The 20,146-nt window shown below is 47.6% G+C and overlaps 1 protein-coding gene across 4 annotated transcripts in view; it reads left to right on the forward strand.

Moving 5' to 3' along the window:
- Positions 1 to 20,146, forward strand: part of LOC144724672 (uncharacterized) — a 23,882-nt gene continuing 3,736 nt past the window's right edge. The window contains exons 1-10 of one of the 4 annotated variants that reach the window (XR_013586553.1): positions 1 to 577; positions 4,073 to 4,164; positions 5,198 to 5,387; positions 7,246 to 7,334; positions 9,529 to 9,931; positions 11,279 to 11,556; positions 12,686 to 13,213; positions 13,759 to 13,861; positions 15,170 to 15,413; positions 16,387 to 17,120. Coding sequence is in view for 3 of the 4 variants with exons in the window: in XM_078603975.1 (XP_078460101.1) it covers positions 4,120 to 4,164; positions 5,198 to 5,387; positions 7,246 to 7,334; positions 9,529 to 9,931; positions 11,279 to 11,556; positions 12,686 to 13,213; positions 13,759 to 13,861; positions 15,170 to 15,413; positions 16,387 to 17,047 (2,541 nt within the window). In the remaining variant the exon portion in view is untranslated. Of the gene's footprint in view, positions 578 to 4,072; positions 4,165 to 5,169; positions 5,388 to 7,245; positions 7,335 to 9,528; positions 9,932 to 11,278; positions 11,557 to 12,685; positions 13,214 to 13,758; positions 13,862 to 15,169; positions 15,414 to 16,386; positions 19,590 to 20,146 lie in introns of those variants that run through there. The other 3 variants (XM_078603975.1, XM_078603977.1, XM_078603976.1) reach the window with 3 other exon arrangements.

Genomic DNA, 20,146 nt, shown 5'->3' on the forward strand with positions numbered 1-20,146 from the left:
TACACCCATTTTAACCTTTAAAACATTCTTCATCAGCTTTCCCCTTCTTTTTTTCCTGATGACGATCGCTTGTGTTGTGATGGAAACGTCTTAGTTTTTTTTCTTATTTTTTTGTTATTTTCTTTCAACCTATTTACGTGACTTTACCGAAAGACCCAAAGAATATGAATTCCTGCAGTCGCGAAAGCTTCAAGTCTAGGGTTATGAATCCTCACACATAAAGAAAAAAGTCTTGCGTAGTCGTCCCTATCGGTAAAAAGTTGTGGAGCTCCCAGGATGCGGGGAAGCACCACCACCAACCACCCCGTCTCGTCTCAACGCTGTCTCCCCGCTCACTCGAGTGATGAGCGGCGGTGTTGTGGGGGGTAGCCCAACCGCTCGCTCGCTCGCTCTATTTAAAGAGGAGATAATACGAATCGAGGTGGGGTGGTTGAGAGAGAAGTGGGGGGAGAGAGAGAGAGAAAAACCCCAACGCGGCGGAGGAGCGAAGACGGGAAGAGAGCGAGCGACATTTAACAACAACAAACCGCACGCGGACATCGAACGGGGCTACCGACGAGTGGCGAAACACAACAAGGTGGGGTGAGGGGGGGGTAAAGAAGACGAAAATAAAAAAGCGCGCGCTGTCGGGATTTATGAAAAATGATAATTCTGTTATCTTATTAACATAATTTATCAATGTATGAAGCGCCTCGGCACGTTAATTGTGCCGCCGCGTATTTCCGGTAGAATGGGGCCCAGGTCTCCTCGGGCCCCCATGCGTCGCCTGGCGGTCGCTGCCGCTCTTGGAGCAGCATCCTCCGGCGGAGCGGTCAGGCAAGGCGCCGGCCTTTGCCGATTCCGCGAACCCCCACCCCCACGGCTAAGTGTGGTCTTGCCCGTTGAGGCGCGCCGTGTCCGGCCGGGGTGCTCAGGAAAGGGTCGGGGGTTGGGCTCGCGAGAACGAATTGGCCCGGCCTTGTTTATGTAGCGTGCAACCCGGGGAATATATTTGTTAATTGCTTTGCGATTTGTTATGAATGTCGATGCTATTTGAGCATTTGTATGCGGTGTTTTAGATTCACGTGTTGTTTTGATAGCTTGATCGAAGTTTGTGGATTTTTGAGCGGGATTATGGAGCCGATGGCTCAACGAGCGGCCTAGAAGCAAGTGAATATTTTGGGTGATGTTTATTTAGAATTAACGGTTAAATAATGTAATGGTTCTACGAAATTAAGACATTTCTGAAGGTATACCACAGTATGTAATATCACCGTTTGCATTGGTATCCGCGCAGCTGCAAGATGTTTTGCACTGTCGCATTGTTTATTCGGTAAAACTCGCGCCTTCGCAAAACAAGCGAATGCTTTTTTTTAAAGACATTGTTTTTAAGTAATTTATTCTCATCCGTTGCATACGTTTCACAGTTTACAACGCTGTAGTGTTGGCAATAAAGGCGCAACATGTGGCAATATAATCATTATTGGCTAAATATATCTATTACCTACACAGTACAGTATTGTACGTCACTGTATTGGATTTTTAAAATTGCCAGTTCATGAGTGAAACAGACCTCGTTATTATGATATAAAGGCTCAGTAGTGACGAATTTCCTCTCAATATCTGACGAAACAGGCTTCGATAGCGTTTGTTTATTGGCACTTCAACGAATCGACATGTGCGGCGTGTGTTAAGCAATCAGCAATTAGCAAGCGGCACAAATGCCTTACAATTTATATCAGTAAAAAAAAAATCTGTATTCTGCAAGTGGCAAACCCCGGAGGCCGATTCGAAACAAAAACGACTTGAGTGCCTTTGCACGTTGTTTAAGACAAGAGTTGCCGGGGTTGAGTGGTGTTTAGTCAAATTACTTCCCCCACCACTCCAATGTTGTTGCGAGAATTGAGGAGCCCATTTGGGATTTACTGCAGCTCTGTGAGATTTGTTCTCGTGATCACATCAAGACTATTAATGGTCTTTAAATATATATATACAGATTTTTGTTTGTTTCAGCTATGACTGATGCACAATGCCATTTTTCAGAAATGTTAAGTTGGGAGATTGACACTTCTGCCCCTTTCACTGTGCGCGGTGACATGTCCTAGCGAAATTATACAGGTGTGTCACGGTTAGAACCCAGCGACCGCCCTGATAATTATTACAGCAAGGGTGCAATAGTCAAAACAATACGCGCCGTCTACTTTATTACAGTGGACGCTAAGTCCTTGACTTCATTCGCAAAAGTTAGGCCATTGTGTGCCGCCGTCAGGGTGCGAACGTGAACATTTACCTGCAAAATACTCAATTTGGATTTTACGGTAACATTGCCCTCGACTGCAACAACTGCTCCCAGACTATGTCTGTGAACCGTAGCACCATTTCAGTGATAGCCTTGCATGATTGGAGTGGTGCGAATACCGTCTGTGCACGTGATCTCGTGATTGATTTGATCAGCCTCATTTGATTTTCAAGTTCACGATCAAGTGAAGCTCAAAGCAGTTTGTGCAAAACGTATGTTATTCGGTCATGAAAATGAGCTTTATTGGTCAGAATTGTATCAAAACTCTGGCACGTATAAATGTCTTTGTAAACGTGACAATCTTGTTAGATGGAGGTGGGTTAATGACAATAACAAAACGACCACGTGGCCTAACCAAAAAAACAAATATGTAAGTTTAACACGTAGGCTTTCGCAATCAATATCCATAATATATTATTTTAATGGTTATGTCGGGGCCCAATTTACATTTCAAGTCAAATAAAGTCAATCTGTGCACAGACTAAAACAAGCCTCATCTATAATAGAGGTATGTTGGGTTATATCGCGTAAATATAAATGTGTCGTTAAACCCGACACCACCCGGCACAGCCAATGAGTAAGGTTTGACACGTAAAAAAACATGCTAATTTGTTACTAGTACAGCACACTGGAGTGTTGGAGATTATACCCACAACATTTATAACTCGAGTACGACGTTTCGCCAATAATTACAACTAGCATCATCAGGCGACAGCCAGAATTGTGGAGAAATCCTCCTGTTTAGTTCTGAGAGGGATAAATGTGATGACGTCAATCATTTAGCTAATCGGTTATGAAGGCCGGGGGGGGGGGCAATGCCATTTAGAGAAATATTTGTTTTACCATTCTGATAGCTACAGGCTTATTGCTTCTTGGAAGCGAATTATCAAGTAATACACTGTTTAACTGCATTAGCTGTGAGCAGACAATAACAGGTATTGTGATTTATTGCACCCAAAAACGGTAGGATGTGCATGTATGGCGTGCATGCATAATGTGCATGCATAATGTATGTACATCGCGCATGCGCGGTGTGCATGTACATTATGTAAATTGATTACCATATGAATAACCCAACCAGTAAAGGATATGCATTGTAATTTATATGCATACATTAACCCCCCCCCCCTTCTGACCTTCGCACCTGATTGGCTCACAAGTGACAGCATCACATTTATCCCTCTTAGACCGAAAGAGGAATTGTAAATGTTGTGGCTTTACTCTCTAACACACCGATGTGCTGTACTAGTAGCGAATTGGCATGTTTTGTTTACGTGACAAACCTGACTAATTGGCTGTCGGGTGGTGGCGGATTTAACAACACAATTATATTTACGTGATCTAACACACAACACCTCGATTATGGATAACATTTGGAACATCGCATTGGCGAATATGGATCATTGCAAATGAAAAAGCAATGTAAACTCAGTGTCTACAACATCTACATGACATTCAAAGGTGGGTGTAAAATATAATGCCACAGCATAATAAGCAGGCATGTGAGGCAAAACAACAAGTCAAAACCGGCTCAGTAGCGTACGCGCGAAGGTACTAATCCTAAGAGTCTGCAACCACACTGTTGATGAACCTCAACAAGCCGAAACCAATTCAGACTTGGATGCTGCCTAGAAGCACTAGTCCAGAAGACCCATAGACTGATGTAAAATGTTCCGTGATATATTGGTGATGCTGCTCCAACCGTCGTCCGTGAACCCTATTTCCTCCGAGGCCCTTGCCTGTGTATTACTGTGTTAATAACACCGAGGTTGTGTTTGTTTGTCTGGTGTACAGGGAGTCTGCTTGGTGGCCTCAGCAAACAGTGGGGCCTCAGTCTGACAATGGAGCTGCTTGCAGGTGTCACCATAGCCGATCATGGTGGGCGGGTGAGTGTCCGCGCACAATTGATAAAAACATTTTTCATACAATCGGTATTTGCAACATTCTTATAGCTTAAGGCTGTCGCGAAGTTGCTATGTTTCACAGTCAGCAGTAGTATTACAGTGGGGGCGATGTTGCTGTGTAATCCAAATTTTATTAATTTGCAGGTAATTTGGTAAATTTGGATCGTGACGCCAGCACACAATGACTTCACGAGATCTCTATTGTCCACCGTGAAGCAGATGGTCCATATTTTACGGGTAATATACCCTCATTAATAACTAGGGCGGCCAGTCAGATTTAATCTCCAAAGCTCGGCAGCGAGTAGTGAGTGTTGCTGGGCCACTTGACCTCCCCAAAAATTGTCGTCGAAGGTTGGATTCAGACCCCTGGACGTGCAGAGTACAGTAGATTAGCACTCCATCGCCTTAACCACTCGGCCACCTCGTCTGCATATTCTCAGATTAACGTGATCCATTGTAATTTATATGACTACATTAACCCCCCTTTAATCTATTTAAAACTCTCCGATCTTACATTAACATGCTAATTTATTACATTAACATCACTAGCCCCCCCCCTTCGTTTATATGCCTTGGGCTACACCCATTTTAAACCTTTAAAACAGACTGCCTTAATCAGTTTTCCCCCTCTTTTTTTACTCCTGATGACGATCACGTGTGTTGTGATCGAAACGTCGTAGTTTTTTGTTTATTTTATTTTATTAATTTGAACCTATCTACGTGGCTTTACCAAAAGACCCAAAGAATACTGTAGTAACTAATTAGCACGTTTTGTTTACGTGACGAACCTTACTAATTGGCTGTGTCGGGTGGTGGTGGGTTTAGCGACACATTTATATTTTCGCGATCTAACCTAAAAAACACATTTATCATGGATAATATTGGTCGCGAAAGCTTTCGTGTTACATTCACATGGCATGCTGATGGCAGGAGTACAATATACGCTTTGATATTTCGCCATTGCTCTTTGCCAAACTTCTCGCGTAGTGAAAGTGACACTCGGTGACCCTGGCAGGAGGTGCTGATGTGCGGAGATCAGTCGGACCCCGTGGCTCAGACGTTTGGGGACGACGTGACGGACGGCGAGAAGGACGCAGGGGACATGACCATGGAGGTGGTCGAGGAGGAGGCGGGCGCCATCGAGACGGAGGAAGCGCACGGTCCAGTGGACGGCGGAGACACGACGATGTTGATGAGTAAAGAAGGTATGGAAGCTCTTACGACAATGCACTTGTAAGCCAACTAGGGTTTCCACTTTGGAGGGGGGTAAAAACGGGACGTGTCATGGGAAGAAGAATACCTCACAATACCAAACGAGGGCAGAACTACATTTAAATGCGTTGTCTTGAGTGGTGCATTATTATGCAGCTGACAAAAAGTGGGATATTCAATGTCTTGGGAACAATTATAGATTGTCTAGGACAGCCACATTAATATGAGGACGTACTGGGAAAACCAGGACAAGTGGAAACCTTAAAGCTAACTCTACTTTTAAACAGGATAGTTTCACAATTATGCAGCTTGGTTGGCTTCTGCAAATAATTTTGTTGCAAGGTCTGGATATGAGGTAGTCAACTCACATTTCCAGGGTGAAGACGGAGGGATTTCCCTGATTAAAAAAATCACTGATAATGTAGAACACATAAAGTAGCTGATAAAAAAACACATACAGTACTAAAAACACACATAATGTAACTCATATTGGCCAAACATCCCAATGCTGAAGAATTACCTGCAAATGCATTGAAATTACACACAACTACATCACCTTAAACTGTGAAAACTGGGCAGGACCCTCCTGAAAAAAAGTCTTGAGACTCGGTGAGGCTTTTCAGGGTAGAGAAGCATAATCATAAAATAATTTTTGCGTATTATTGCTTACCTCTGTAGAATGAATGGTGGTTAAGTCATGGAATGTCTCATCCGTTTGTAGTGCTTCTTAAAGTAATTGAGTCACGAGTTATGAGTAACTATTACTAGGAGTGTGCATAAATAGGGCACGCATCAGCGTGAAATACCTTAATTTATATTTTTCATTTATTTATTCGCATGGATGATTAATTCGCAACCGCATAAATCTACCCACGGATAACCGAGCACGAGCTGTAGCTTGACATGTGGCGATGCATTCGCCAGGTGAGGTATGCCGTGCATCTGTCTTAAGATGCTGCTCACTGCTGCGTTGCCACACTCCACTCCCTCTTGTTGAGTGGAGCTTAAGCTGAGCCTCAATTAAAATCATCATCTTCATCATCATCTTCTTACACTCTATCTTTTTGGCGAGCCTTGCTGCCCAGCCTCACCCTGTTATCATTATCCCATTATTGATGTGGCTGTCTAATGGGTTTCGTGCGCGATGGGTTTTGTCCTCGTTGTGCAATTAAGAGGTAAGCATCTGGGTAATTACAGAACAGTGGCCGGAAATGTGATAATTACAAATGAGTGGACGACCGAATGAATTCCTTTTATTGGGATAATTACGTCTTGATTCATGAGAGCGATAAAAATTAAATAAAAAATACTCTTATTTGTATGCGGTTTCAAGCCGCTTCAATGTAATTTGTTGGTTTGTTTGCGCAAGCACGTGTGATGGGATGCCACAGTCCAGAGCACCCGCTAAAGTGGAAATGGCTTCATGAAGCTGCTGTGCTAATGAGACCATGCATGACCTCGGAAAATTTTACAGGTGAACTCTAATTTCTTCAAAATTAAGTGATGACCGAATCCATTTCCATTCCTTTTTGGAGATATTATGCCATGGCCTGCTTCCAACAGAAAATAGTATAAACGCATGCGGCAAGGGGCATTAACTTCCTGTTATCTCGTACGGCGGGAAGGTGATCAATGACGTTTCTACGTTCATGGTGGCGTGGATGAGCCAGTGGACAGCATCAGGCTGAATCTCTTTGCAGCGAATGATCGAAGCAGGCAGTGACGTTACTTTGGTACATGCTTTAAGATTGCCGACTGTAGTTGGACTGTGCGCTCGTATACATTTTTCATCAAGTGTAGGAGACGTGAGGCAAGTGTGGTGATTGTGCATTTGTACGTGTGTTTTGGCAGAGTCTCAGGGAAACCTACAGGAAGCCACCAGAGCTGTCGTCGAGATTGGCAAGGCAAACCACGTGCCTGGAAATGCAGGCGCAACACAGGTGTGAGCGGCGAGCGTGTCAGCCGTGTGCATGTGTGTGCCCCAGAACGGGGAGCGGTGGCCCACCTGTTCACGTGTGTGCACTATGATCCTCACATTCTGCGCACGTTTCCTGGCCATGGATAACATCAGCGGCGAGTGATATATAAACATTTCCTGGCCCTCTTCTAGGTTGATTTGGCATTAAATGAGTACTTGATCCCTGTGTCTATTCATTAGTGTTGGTTGCAATGCTGGCCACATTTCACCTCATCGTGTGCGGTGCTCCCCAACAGCACTTGTCGCAACACGTTGTAAGTTTAAACACGGGATCATCACATTTTTGGACCCGCCTGTGTGTTTCTGTCTCACCAGGCGAGTTTGCCAGTGATTGTATGGCGACAATCACGAGTAAGATCCTCCCTTGGGACAACCTTGTCTTAAGGAGATTACTTGGCGGGTGTGTGTTGAGTCACCATCAGTAACGGAGACCAATGTGCTTGAGCATGTGTTGTTCCGGTTCAGTTGCTCCCGCGGTTTATTTGCTAGCCTGATACAAGGTGCTCTATAATCTTGATCACGCTTGTTGAAAAAAATATGAAAAATAACAGACAGCCGTTTATCAATCCAACAGTGAAGGCCTCCCCTCTAGACAAAGTCGATTATGCAAGTGTGTTTATATGCTATCATTCACCGTACTGGTCAGTGCAAGTTGATGGAGAGTTAGGACCCAGGACCAGTTCAGATATCGTTCACTGCTGATGTGAACTGTGATAAGGAATTAAATTCAGGTGACTCTGGGTTCACAGTGCAGTGCTCTATCCACTACATCTCCATCGCAAAATTACTTTTAAAGTTTATGTAATCCTACGCTGAACTTCCACAATATTTTTGCAGGTGTTGCCCTAACCTCTTTAAATGCAAAAATGACTGCGCATGAACCGCAATTGTCAGGTGTGACTAATTGCAATTTACACTTTCTGAGAACATCAGTGGTCCGCAATTACTTGATCTCATTATTGCGAGGGGGGTCGCTATCACACCTGTTGCACATTGTCAAGCAGCTGAATCTGCGGCTCATTATATTTTTACTGGCAAGGTGAGAAAATAATTACACTCAGTTGTACCGATATATCCCCATAATAGAGGTTTTTTTTGGGTCAGATCACGTAAATATAAATGTGGCGTTAAAACCCGCCACCACCCATAACGATAAATAATACTGCCCTTAATCCAATACATATTTATCGACTCTCAACTATTTTTCACAAGGGTCCTGCATTGGGATTGTTTAGCCAATTCTTTTAAGGAGTGTTTGGTATGTGTTAGGAAACCGGAGTGCCCAGCGAATAATTTACCATGCATAAGAGAGGATTAACATTCATAGCTCAACATAAATGACCGAATTTACTGCTGTACAGCCGTCTCCTGGATGCCTTCTGTCCCTTGTACAGCGTGTGGTATTCTCCCATCCAAACACTAACCAGGCTGAAAATCCTACTTGGCTTCCATGGTCCGGATTACAATCATCGTAATTCTCTCCGATGTGTTTACCGGTTGTATTGCACGTTATTCGGCACGATGGCCGACGTTTTGCTCGACGTGCTGATGTGAGCTTCTTTGGAAAAAATGATTAGAGTAGCATTTCTGGCTGCTGCTGGTGGTGTTGCTGGTGTGCCCTGTTCTTGAGGCTGTTCGGCTTAGCTTTATGACATGAAGCCGGTTAATTGAGCGAAACGTCGGGCATCATGCCGAACAACGTGTGATACACAACCCGAGCACACGCCACGGAGCAATACAGCTCAATCCCAAACACCTACACAGCGATATCATAGTAATGCTGTGGTGGCGAGATGTTACCTACCTCGCCTGGTATACAGGAGGTCATGGGTTCGATCACGACCCTGACACCTGTTTAGTTGGAGTTTGCATGTCTCCCTCCCCGCGGTCACATGGTTTTTCTCCGAGTCTTCCGGTTTCCCCCCCCCCACATTTAGAATCAACATGTGTTTAAGAGTATTTGGCTGCTATAAATATCCACGTGATAAGCCAGTTCATTGGGCTATCATTTGTGACCAGGTCGCTTCTGAAGAAAGAGCTACATAGCTCAGTGGGCCTTAGCTGGTAAAACATAGTCTAGTTTTATAGTTTAACATGGTCGTTGCTCACTCGTTTTCATTGTTCGCTGCCATCGTCGTTTGCGTTTGTGCCGACAGATAATTTTGAGTCAGGCGCTGGGCCAAACGCTGGGGCAGACGGTGTCTGCAGGGATGATGGCCCAGCCTGGAGGTCAGCCCTTCCTTATCCCCATCAGCCTGGCAGGGCAGCTGGGTGGCTCCCAGCAGAGCCTGCTGTTCACGCTCCCATCCGGGGGGCTCGGCGATGCCGCGACAGCAGGAGGCGGAGCAGTTGGCGGCACGAGTGGCGGCGGTGGTGCTGCACCCATGTGGTGGCAGCTGCTGGGTGCCGGGGGATCCGGTGTTCAGGGTGCCTTGATGGGCACCGGCAACGCCGGCGGTTTGGCGGCCAGTGCGCTGAATCTGGCCGGGATTCAGACGCTGGGGATGACAACGGGTGGGGGAGGGGGGCTGGTGGTGCTGCCCCTACAAACGCTGCAGGGTGCGTGCGTTTGTTTTTGTTGTTTAGATAACTCAATTCAGTCCGTTGTCCAACAAGCTGGTACAAGCCCATCCTACGTACAGGGTGATTTAGTTATTTTGCTAAGCTGCTTTTATCTTTAAAACTATCAAGAACCCTGAAGCCCGATTAGGGTTCATCCTCAACTGACCGATCAATTATTTACATTGGGTTCTTGAAAATCAAGCTTTGTCCACCAGATGGGACAACCACTCATTGAGATTACCACAGGGAACCATTTCATTACAGATTTTGTGACGTAGGTAAAAAATTACAGGTATATGCAATCAAAACCAAACGTCCCTGGTTACTCTGAGTAAAAAAGAGTCCTTTATTATAAAAGCCCGGCGTTCCGTTTGTCCGTCCTTTTGCCCGTCAACTAAATTACAAGAGCCTTTCAGAAGGCCTGAATCAAAAAGCTATAGAAAGTGGACCCCTCGACAGATGTCGGGGTACAAAGTTTATCCAAAAATTGTCGACCGCCCCCAAAATGTTTTTTTTTTATTTTGTAGGCAAATATAACTACACACCCTACGTATAATAGAGTCCTGATTTCTTTTGTAGGCAGGAGCTATAGTAAGGCCCGCCGCAATTCTGGTTACTTAAATAAACACTGTGATGGGTAATTGGGTCAAAAAACGTACGTTTCTACGGGTAAAGATTAGAATGTCGTGGGGTAGTGGTTCGTGCACTGCGCTACAAAGCCAACAAACTGAGTTAAATTCCAAGCCACGGCTCACGTCAATGGCAAGGGACATCTGAGCTCGTCCTGGGAACCCCACCTCACTGCCCCCGCCCCCTTCACCAGCATGGTGAAGTATGGTCAACCCCCATGACCAACATGGTGTGGAGAAGCCTTTGTCCAGCATTGGACTGAAAGGTTTGTTCATTATATTTAATAACTCCTTTCGTTTATTGAGGCAAGACTGAATCTGAAGATGTCTGTTATAGTCCTTACACTGGGATGTTTGGACAATTCAATGAGCGAGTGTTTCAAATGCGAGAGGGAACCGTGGAAAGCCAGAGCAATTGACGTCACACAGTTGGATGGGTTGCACAAATCTACTTGCTCTGCTGCCACATGCTGGCCACTTCGCTGCCCAACACGTATGGGAGTTTCACAAACGCGCACATGATCCGCCATTTGATTAGCACGGTTAGCTACGTACGGTTGCGAAATAAGTTTAACTTACATACGCACAACCGGGGGCTTCCACAATAAGGGATTACGGGCATGCGCCGCTGCTAGCGGGACGATTATCATTGATGTCAAGTTACTCCTCTCGGCTGTCTCCCAACGCCATCTGCTGTTCGTTGTCGCCACTACAGCTCCGACCATCGTCGGCTCGCAGATGCAGCAGGTGCAGCAGATGCAGCAGGTGCAACAGTTCCATCAGGTGCAACAAATGCAGCAGGTGCAGCATGTGCAGCAAGTGCAGCATGTGCAGCAAGTGCAGCATGTGCAGCATGTGCAGCAAGTGCAGCAAGTGCAAGCTGTTCAACAGGTGCAAGCCGTGCAACAGGTGATGGCACAGCAGGCCTGCCCCAAGCAGACTGCGCAAAAGGGCCCAGCACTGCCCACCGCCAGCCGCACAGGCCCCCTACAAGTAAGTGGACTTGCATAGCAGGTGGATATTGTGCTCAGAGGAGACTTCATCATCACCAGCCATGGTCAGTCCGCTGCTGGTTGAACGCCTCTGCAGGCCACCACCATCTCCCATCTCGCGGATCTGACTTGTGTTCGTGACTCGTCGCGTGAATTTTGTGCGCATTGTAAATCTGACATTTGTGATGCCGGGATAATATCAGCGGCGAGTAATATCAGAATCGGTCATGGGCCTCGCCTCATCAATTCAGCCCAACGTGTACTTTGTGTGGTCTACAAACATCAGCACTGGAGAGACAAAGGCAGCCGGGTGTAGTATGGGCCAGACCACTCCCTTGTGCATGCAGTGTGCGTCAGCAGCATTTTCCCCAAGTCTGTTAATTATAAATTATTCATTCAAAACGAAGGTTTTCCTAGCCAGTGCAATGATTCAAGTTTGTTTTTTGGGTTCTGCCACAGTAGTTTTATGCCCACATTCTTGTTCACCCGACAAGATTGCCGCGTTTACAAAGACGTCATTATTATTTTTACGTGGCCGATGTATTGACGATCAAATTCTGACCGATTTGAAGCTCCTTCTCGCTGTTGGCTTATGACTTTCCTTGACTGAATTTTACGTCGACGTATGGCGACATTTCGCTCAGATTGCTCTTGCACTTCACCAGGGAGAGAATTCGTGCTTCGAGTGAGAGGCTGCTGCATCCGGCTGTACTCAGGTACTAGCCGTGACGTAACCAACTACCAGAGAATGAGTCATTTCCATTTGTAAATTGGACCTGGCTACTTTTAACGTCAATTATTTCACACAACTGCAAAGAAATCCATTTCATAAATGGCGTTTACTTAATATCTTCGTAAACATGTCAATCTTTTTGAGTGGTGGAGGGTTAATAACAAAAGCTTGGGCATGAAACTACTACGGATATTTTATGAGTTTTAAATTTGAATACCTGGGATACATTGCTTTATTTTAAACTAAAAGTCTTGTATTTCACAAACTGTATTGAGCATTCATGTAAATGTATTTTATGTGAAGGACTCTGAGACACCTTTACTGATGCGAACTTCGCTATGCAAATAAAGATTGGTTTATTCGTAACGACTGCACGGGGATCTTTGTCTCTTTGCAGCAGGCAGTGAGCATCATCCCGCTCATGAGCTTGCCTCCCCAGACGACCCCACAGCCGGTGCCGGCACCGCCAGCACCCTGCCAACTGCAGACGGCCACGCCGCAGATCGTCACCAACGCCCAGGGTCAGGTGGTCGGCGTCCTCATCGGCAACCAGCTCATGCCCATCGCCGGTCCCGGCACTCAGCTGATACAGCCCACGTCTCACTTCCTCCCCATGGACCCCGGCGGACAGCTCTATGCCACCACGGCCGCCGCCAACTCCACGCCGGCGCCCGCAAGCAACCAGGTGGCGACGCCGAAGTACAGCGTCGTCGGCAACCAGTTGATAACGGCGGGCGAGCAGCTGCTGGAGGGTGTGAGCTCGCCGACGCAGATAGCCCTGTCGCCGGTAAAGGTGGCGCAGAAGGCGGGCGGCTGCGCGAGCGTGACGTCGCCTCTGAAGATTGTCACGGCGTCGCCGGTTGGCGCGGCGGAGAAGCCGGCCAAGGCCATTAGGAACGTCCCTATACTCAAGCGCAGCAAGCAGGTAGCGGATGTCGGGTCCATTGCGGGCAGGGGTGGGAATATTTATCTCGCAGCGTGCCAATGAGCGGTAACTTGCTGACGATTGCGCTTTCAAGTGACGGCAACAGAAACGCCAGCGGAGTCTTATGGTCAAACGACGCCACGGTGAATCGCGCTCGCATGCATTCGTGTGTGAGTGTTTTATCTGCTAGATACTAAAAAATTATAGTTAACCGTATTTTGTCAATCATCTACTGGATGAAGGCTTCCCCGACGAGATGGTACACATGGAACAGGTAGTAAAAACTAAACAATCATATAAAAGAGGTTTACATTAGAAACAGTACAGAGGAGACAGGACAGACAGACAGGGACAAAATAATCTATTCTTGAAACTAATTCATCCCAACGTTGTGGGTGGTCAATCTTTGCATGGATGAATAATGTGTAAGAGCTTGATTCATATTTCACCAGTGGAGACCGGTAGACACGGTGATGGTGACCAGACATCATTGTCTCCCATGTGGAAACCTCCCCTACACCACCCCCGCTGCCCCATCCCTGCAGACGGCGCAGTGCAGCTTGCTCCTTGCGCAGCCCAACGGAATCACCCCCACCCAGACGGCTGGCCAGGGGGCGCCAGCAGTCATCAGCGTGAACCTCTCTGCCGGTTGGTGCACATCTTGACATTTTGCTTTTACTGCATTCTTCCAACTCTCCCCTCTCATCTCACTCTACTCTCCTCCACGGTGGCGAGATGTTAACTACCTCACCTGGTGATAATTGTTTTTTTACCCTTTTATCTGGCAACAAAACTGACACCTTTTTTACAAGGAGTCATGTTTGCATTGACCACAATACCTGCGTTCGGAATGCAAACAAAAAACACAACTCTGATAATGTATGCACTGTCCTTGAAATTGATTGGTCCACACCCGAGACAGCAATACAAAAAACACGATTGGAGTCCAAGATATAGGAAAGGAAAACAAATCGATGTAAAGCTTTCATGACTGCAGGGGGTTCTTTCGGTAAAGTCACGTAGAAGGGAAATAATAAAATAATAAAATTAAAACATAAAATACAATTCTCACGATGTTACGTGACTTTACCGAAAGAACCAAGAAGATGAAAACAAATCGCTTAAGAAAATATATAAATAAAACTGAGGTATGAGACTTATTTTTCAGTTAAGAATCAAACCCAGGGCCTTGTTGCTGTGAGGCACGAGTGTTACCACTGTGCCACCCTGCCGCCCCAATATCAACGATGGGAGTTCAAATCCCGGTTGCGGGTGAACTCGGGGCCCTTCATCCCCCGATGTTTTGTACAGCCTTGTGTCAATCCACTGCTGGACGAAGGCTTCTCCACACCGGGTCATTCAAGGAAGTTCTTTGACCATACTTCACCATGCTGGTCAGTGTGGACGGGTGAAGTTATGGCGCCTCAGGACCAGTTCAGATGTCACTCGCCACTGGTGTTAGCCGCGGCCGGGAACTCCGTTTTAGAGGCTTAAAGCGAAGTGCGCCAACCTGTTGTGCCACCACTCCACCTCGGCTATAAATTATATTGATTTTAAATTAGGTTGAAGTTAGCTTCATGACAGAAATCTTGCTTGATATTGGTTTGATTAACTATTTTATATATGTGGAAACACAGAAAGGCATTGTCCTTCTGTATTCTCTTACTTAATATTCTCTGTAGCAATGCATAATGAGTTGGTTCATCATCAGTTTTTCGGATCAGGCCACGTAACGATCTAGCCAAGACCCTCCGCCGCCCGACAATGGCCAAACAACTTGAATTGGTCACGTGTACAAGCGTTTCAACGTGCCAATTCCCATCGTTTGAGCTTCAGACGGTAAATCGGACGTAAAATTCTGACAGCCAAATGTAAAGAATAAGAAACGGCGTTGTGCTTCAGGCATTAAATGGGGGTGTTTTCTGGGTATCCTGCGAACGTCGGTTTCTGCATCAGCGGAAGAGCGCCCGGGCAGTGGCGTCGGCCTCGGCAGCGGCGCCTGCGGTGCCGGCGGCGGCGGCGGCGGCGCTAGCGGCGGCGGAGTTCTGGACCTGAGCGAGGCCGTGGACCTGGAAGAGATCCGCGAGTTCGCCAAGGTGTTCAAGCTGCGCCGCCTGGCGCTGGGCCTCACGCAGACGCAGGTGGGGCAAGCGCTGAGCGCCGCCGAGGGGCCCGCCTACAGCCAGTCGGCCATCTGCAGGTACGCGGCGAAAACCAGGAGCGCTCGCCGTCTCGTTTAGTCATTTTTGGCCGTGCAAACGTTTATAGTCGTCGATAAACATGAAAGGGAGGTTTAAATGTTTCATTGCTTTTTTTATGCTTTAATATCATCGTCGTCCATGATCAATCCGCTTCCAGATGAAGCCCTTCCTCGAGTAGATAACATCACTCACAGTTATGCAATGTAACGTTCTTCCATATGTGGCATTAGACGTTTTGGTTTTGCGAATCATGAATGTCGACATGAAGCCAGAAGTGCCATTATTGCACGGGATGTGCTTCTCCTCGTGAGGACATCCACTGTCCTCAAATCTCACTCCACCACATCCTTCCATCTCACCATCATTCTTAGCTTTATCTACTTCCGCCCCCTGCATCACAAAGCTTCAGTTTGAACTCCATACGTTGCCTCCAAGCGCCCACCCCGTTCCTCACATCGTTGCCTCCCAGCCACAGCCCGCCCACACACTCACCATGGCCCCTCCCCTCCCTCCATCCCCCGCGACTATATAATTCCTCGTCACAGCCATCTCTTAGACACACTTAAGCGGTTGTGCTTTCGCTACGTTGTCCCCACCTGAAGAAGGATGCTTGTCTTACGCCCGAAACGTCGTGATTTAATTTAGTTTTCATTTATTTTATTTTTACCTACGTGACTTTAACGAAAAAACCAAAGAGTATTCTGCTCCTAATCTCCATAGCCCTTCTACTCTATGGATGTAAGTTTAGGCATTTATATTCATAATGGATGTGTGGCTTGGCTACACGGCAGTTCTCTAATCCATTTGTTCCTCTTTTCCATTTCTCAATGTAATTCCAAAACATTTTTCGTTTTTGTCACGACTTGTTTTGTTAATGACCACGTTTCTGAACCGTGTACATCACTCGTGTTAGATAATAACTTGCAAAAAACTATTCTCGGGTGCCTATCCCGCCCGCTGATCCCTCGGCAGGTTTGAGAAGCTGGACCTGACGCCCAAGAGCGCGCAGAAGATGCGCCCCATCTTGGAGCGTTGGATGGGCGAGGCGGAGGCGCGGCACCGCATGGGCACGCATACGCTCACCGACTTCATCGGCAGCGAGCCGTCCAAGCGGCGCAAGCGGCGCACGTCCTTCACGCAGGAGGCGCTCGCCATCCTCAACACGCACTTCGACGTGGGCATGCACCCGACGAGCGCCGAGATGACGCAGATCGCCGAGCAGCTGGGCTACGACCGCGAGGTCGTGCGCATCTGGTTTTGCAACAAGCGCCAGGCGCTCAAGAACACCATCAAGCAGATCAAGCACCACCAGCACATCCAGCAGAGTTTCGCCGCCAGCGCGCAGGCAGTGGCTGTTAGTGCCGCAGCCCCCGCGACCTCCGTCGTCACTGCCACCACCGCGGCCATGGACACGTCCAACGTAGAGCAGGTCTTGGTGATGGTGCAGGCAGAACATGACGCCGGCGATGCCACCGCCGACACCGCCGACACCAAGGCCGGCGCGGGGCGTGGTACGAACGAGACAGAAACGTTGGGGGACGCAAGCGCGATGGAGGGGCCCGTGGATGGCGGCGGTGCTGGTGAGGAGGTCTCGGCCGAAGCTCTGATGAGGGCGCTGGGCAAGGTGGTGTGAGAGGGCGAGGAGCGCTGACGCGGTGTGGCAGCAGCATGGCTTCCGTGTTCTGGCGCTCGCCGCTCCACCACTGGCGAGTTCAACTCGTGTTACCGGGCGGTGCCGCGTTTAGTCTGTTTTTAAACAGGAACTAGTGAGAAGTGGTGTGTGCCATTTCCCACACCACTGTTGTCTGTTTTTCGGAAAGTATTTTAATTCCAGGAAACATTGCCTTGAAGCGTGCCCATTACAGTGAAAAAGAGGTGGAAAGAGGGGTGGAAGGGCAAAGAAACTGTACGGTTACTTTTTGGCAACACAGAACTTGTGGAGGAATGACAATTCTGCCAAATCAAGGGGCAGGAGATAGCTACAGAAAGCGATCGCACCTCTGTAAACGCGTCTGCGATTCTGGACTTCACTGCTTATCACTACTGCCGATACAATCGTATAACATCAGTGCCTGGTTGTTGTGGTTATGTTAGAAGAGTTAATGAGTTAATGATGACGTCACCCTGCTGCTGCTCTATATAAGAGTGGGAGACACAGCAGAGCCACACCATTGTGGCGAATTGCCCGATGATGCTGGTTGCAATTACCGGCGAAACGTCGTACTCAAATTGTAAATGTTGTGGTTTCGCGCTTCAACACACCGGTGGGCTAAAGCAGTGAACTAATTTGTCTTTTGTCAACGTGACACTTTTTTTACTGATTGGCCGTGTCGGGTGGTGGAGGGTTACGACACATTTATACTGGTAGGAACGAAGTGGACCAGACCACCAATAGATTATATCGTCCGACCGTTTGTCCGTCCGTCCGTCCGCGTCCGTTTGTCCGTCCGTCCGTCCGCGTCCGTTTGTCCGTCCGTCCGCGTCCGTTTGTCCGTCCGTCCGTCCGCGTCCGTTTGTCCGTCCGTCCGCGTCCGTTTGTCCGTCCGTCCGTCCGCGTCCGTTTGTCCGTCCGTCCGACAAGATGGCCGCCCGCTCCCCCTGCGCGTGTGTGTGCGTGTGTATGCGCGTGTGTGTGCGTGTCTGTGTGTGCGTGCGTGTGTGTATATGTGTGACTGTGTGCGTGTGTGTGCGTGCGTGTGTGCGTGTCCGGCCCACTCGAGCGGCGTGATGAATGGGCGCTATTGGGCTTCGGATCGTTATTCACGGCGAACTGGAAGCGTAGCAACACAACTTCATTACGTGTGCGTGTGCGTGCGTGCATGTATGTGTGTGTGCGTGCGGTGTGTGTGCGTGTGTGTGTGCGTGTGTACGTTTATGCGCGTGTGTGCGCGTGTGCGTGTGTGTGCGGTCGATATCCCTGTACCGGTATTAGTATTATTCCTACCAGCCCACCCCGCAGGGTCCTGTTAAATAACGCGATCTAAACCCAAAAACGTTGATTATGAATTAGACATTTTACTCTGCAATTGCCCCCATTGCTTGCCGAGCAGTCTGTTAAGGCACCCACAGTGGTTTTGTTTTGAGTAAAATGATTTAGCAGTTTCAGCATTAAGCCCCGTAAGAGCACTGTTTCAAAACTCGTCTCTGCAGATTGTAACTTTTTAAAACGAGCTACTTAAAAAACATGTTAGTAGGCTGTTCCTCGGAGGCGTTCTCAGCCCACGTTGCAATGACTTCCAGCTATAACATTTAATCAACTTGCTCATTGCGTCATTAACACTAAACCACCGTAAGTGTTTGCAGGTTTTATTCGTCGCGTGTTCGTTCTACTATAAAGCGATCAGCCACACAGGGTCATTAGCTTCGTAGAAGCGACATTGAATCCCTGTAGGAGACGCGTGGCTTCAGCCCAATTGTGTGTGCACTGTTGGTAACCTGAACTACCCCAATGCACGCTACCACACCTGCACCTTGTTCCAAGCGTGCTGGCTGTCAACAGGTGCTGTGTGCCTGGATTATGACCTCTGCGTGTATCTGACCACGGTTGTGAACGGCTTTCATGACCGCGTTTTTGCGATTCGGCATTGAAAGCCCCACATTCCCCACCCTCGAGCCCTCTACTGCCCCGCTGAGTGTAGCTCAGAGCACTGTCAGTTATATGTATATAGCAACACGTGTTTCAGAGAGGTAAACTTAAGTTTCAACCATCATGCTGACTTAAGAAAGATAAGGGAGCTTTTGCAGGGCATATCACTCGACAGAATGTTGACTGGTGGCCGAGGCTAAACGGGAGAGTGACACCCAAAAGGGAGGGATCCGAAACGCTGGCCGTGAGAAAGTCGACTGTTGTGAAAATGGAGCAATGAAACCATCTCATATCATGAGACCACGAGAGAGGGCCGTGGTTTTGGGAAGGCCTCGATCCGGCAGTGGAAAGATCAGGATTGCCGATGGCAAAAAAAACAATTAAAACCGCACTTTTCTTTGGGTGGCTGTTTGGTAACGTGGAGGTACGGTGCCAAGGGTTCAAGTGAAGGGCCCACCATTAACCACCAGTAGCTGACGATGATAGCGTCTGCTCTTTAAATAGCTCAACCATTATCAATGTCTACTAAGGTTATTCAGACCACTGAGCATGGTAAAAATTCAAGCTCGAGAGCGAATAAAAAATATCGGGGGGGGGTGGGGGGGGGTTCTGCCGTGCGATGAACATTTCTGTGCAGCGGGGGGGGGGGGGGGCATGTGGGACTATTTCCCCACGTGTGTGGATGATAAAGGTCGTAGAGATCTCAGAAGCTGTTCTGCGGTTTTCAACAGGCCGTTCGCTAACATGGGACGACGGGACGGAACTGCGAATTCCAAATGGGCACCTTGCCTTGTGCTGCCGTGACGTCGACAACACAATCGCAATAAAATTGTGAAAATGATGAATAGGGAACAACTTATTTTTTAAGTTGAAAAAAAAATTGAGAGGGGTTTACTTATTTTTGTGGGTTTTTTTTTTTTTACAAGTATACAGGAGGCTTACCCGTCGTCCCGAACGGGACGCGGTATGTTCACCCGTGATACACGTGGTACACCTAAAACGTGCTCTATTTAACCACGTGATAGTCCATTGAGGTTATTACAATTTTATATGGGTCATATCACTAACCAAGCATTACCATGGTTTGTTTTAATTCTATGTACAATACACTAGCACTGCCCGGGCAATTGCACGGGATACACGGCC

This window comes from Lampetra planeri, chromosome 21, assembly GCF_965212315.1.
Source record: "Lampetra planeri chromosome 21, kcLamPlan1.2.h2, whole genome shotgun sequence".
Classification (NCBI taxonomy): domain Eukaryota; kingdom Metazoa; phylum Chordata; class Hyperoartia; order Petromyzontiformes; family Petromyzontidae; genus Lampetra; species Lampetra planeri.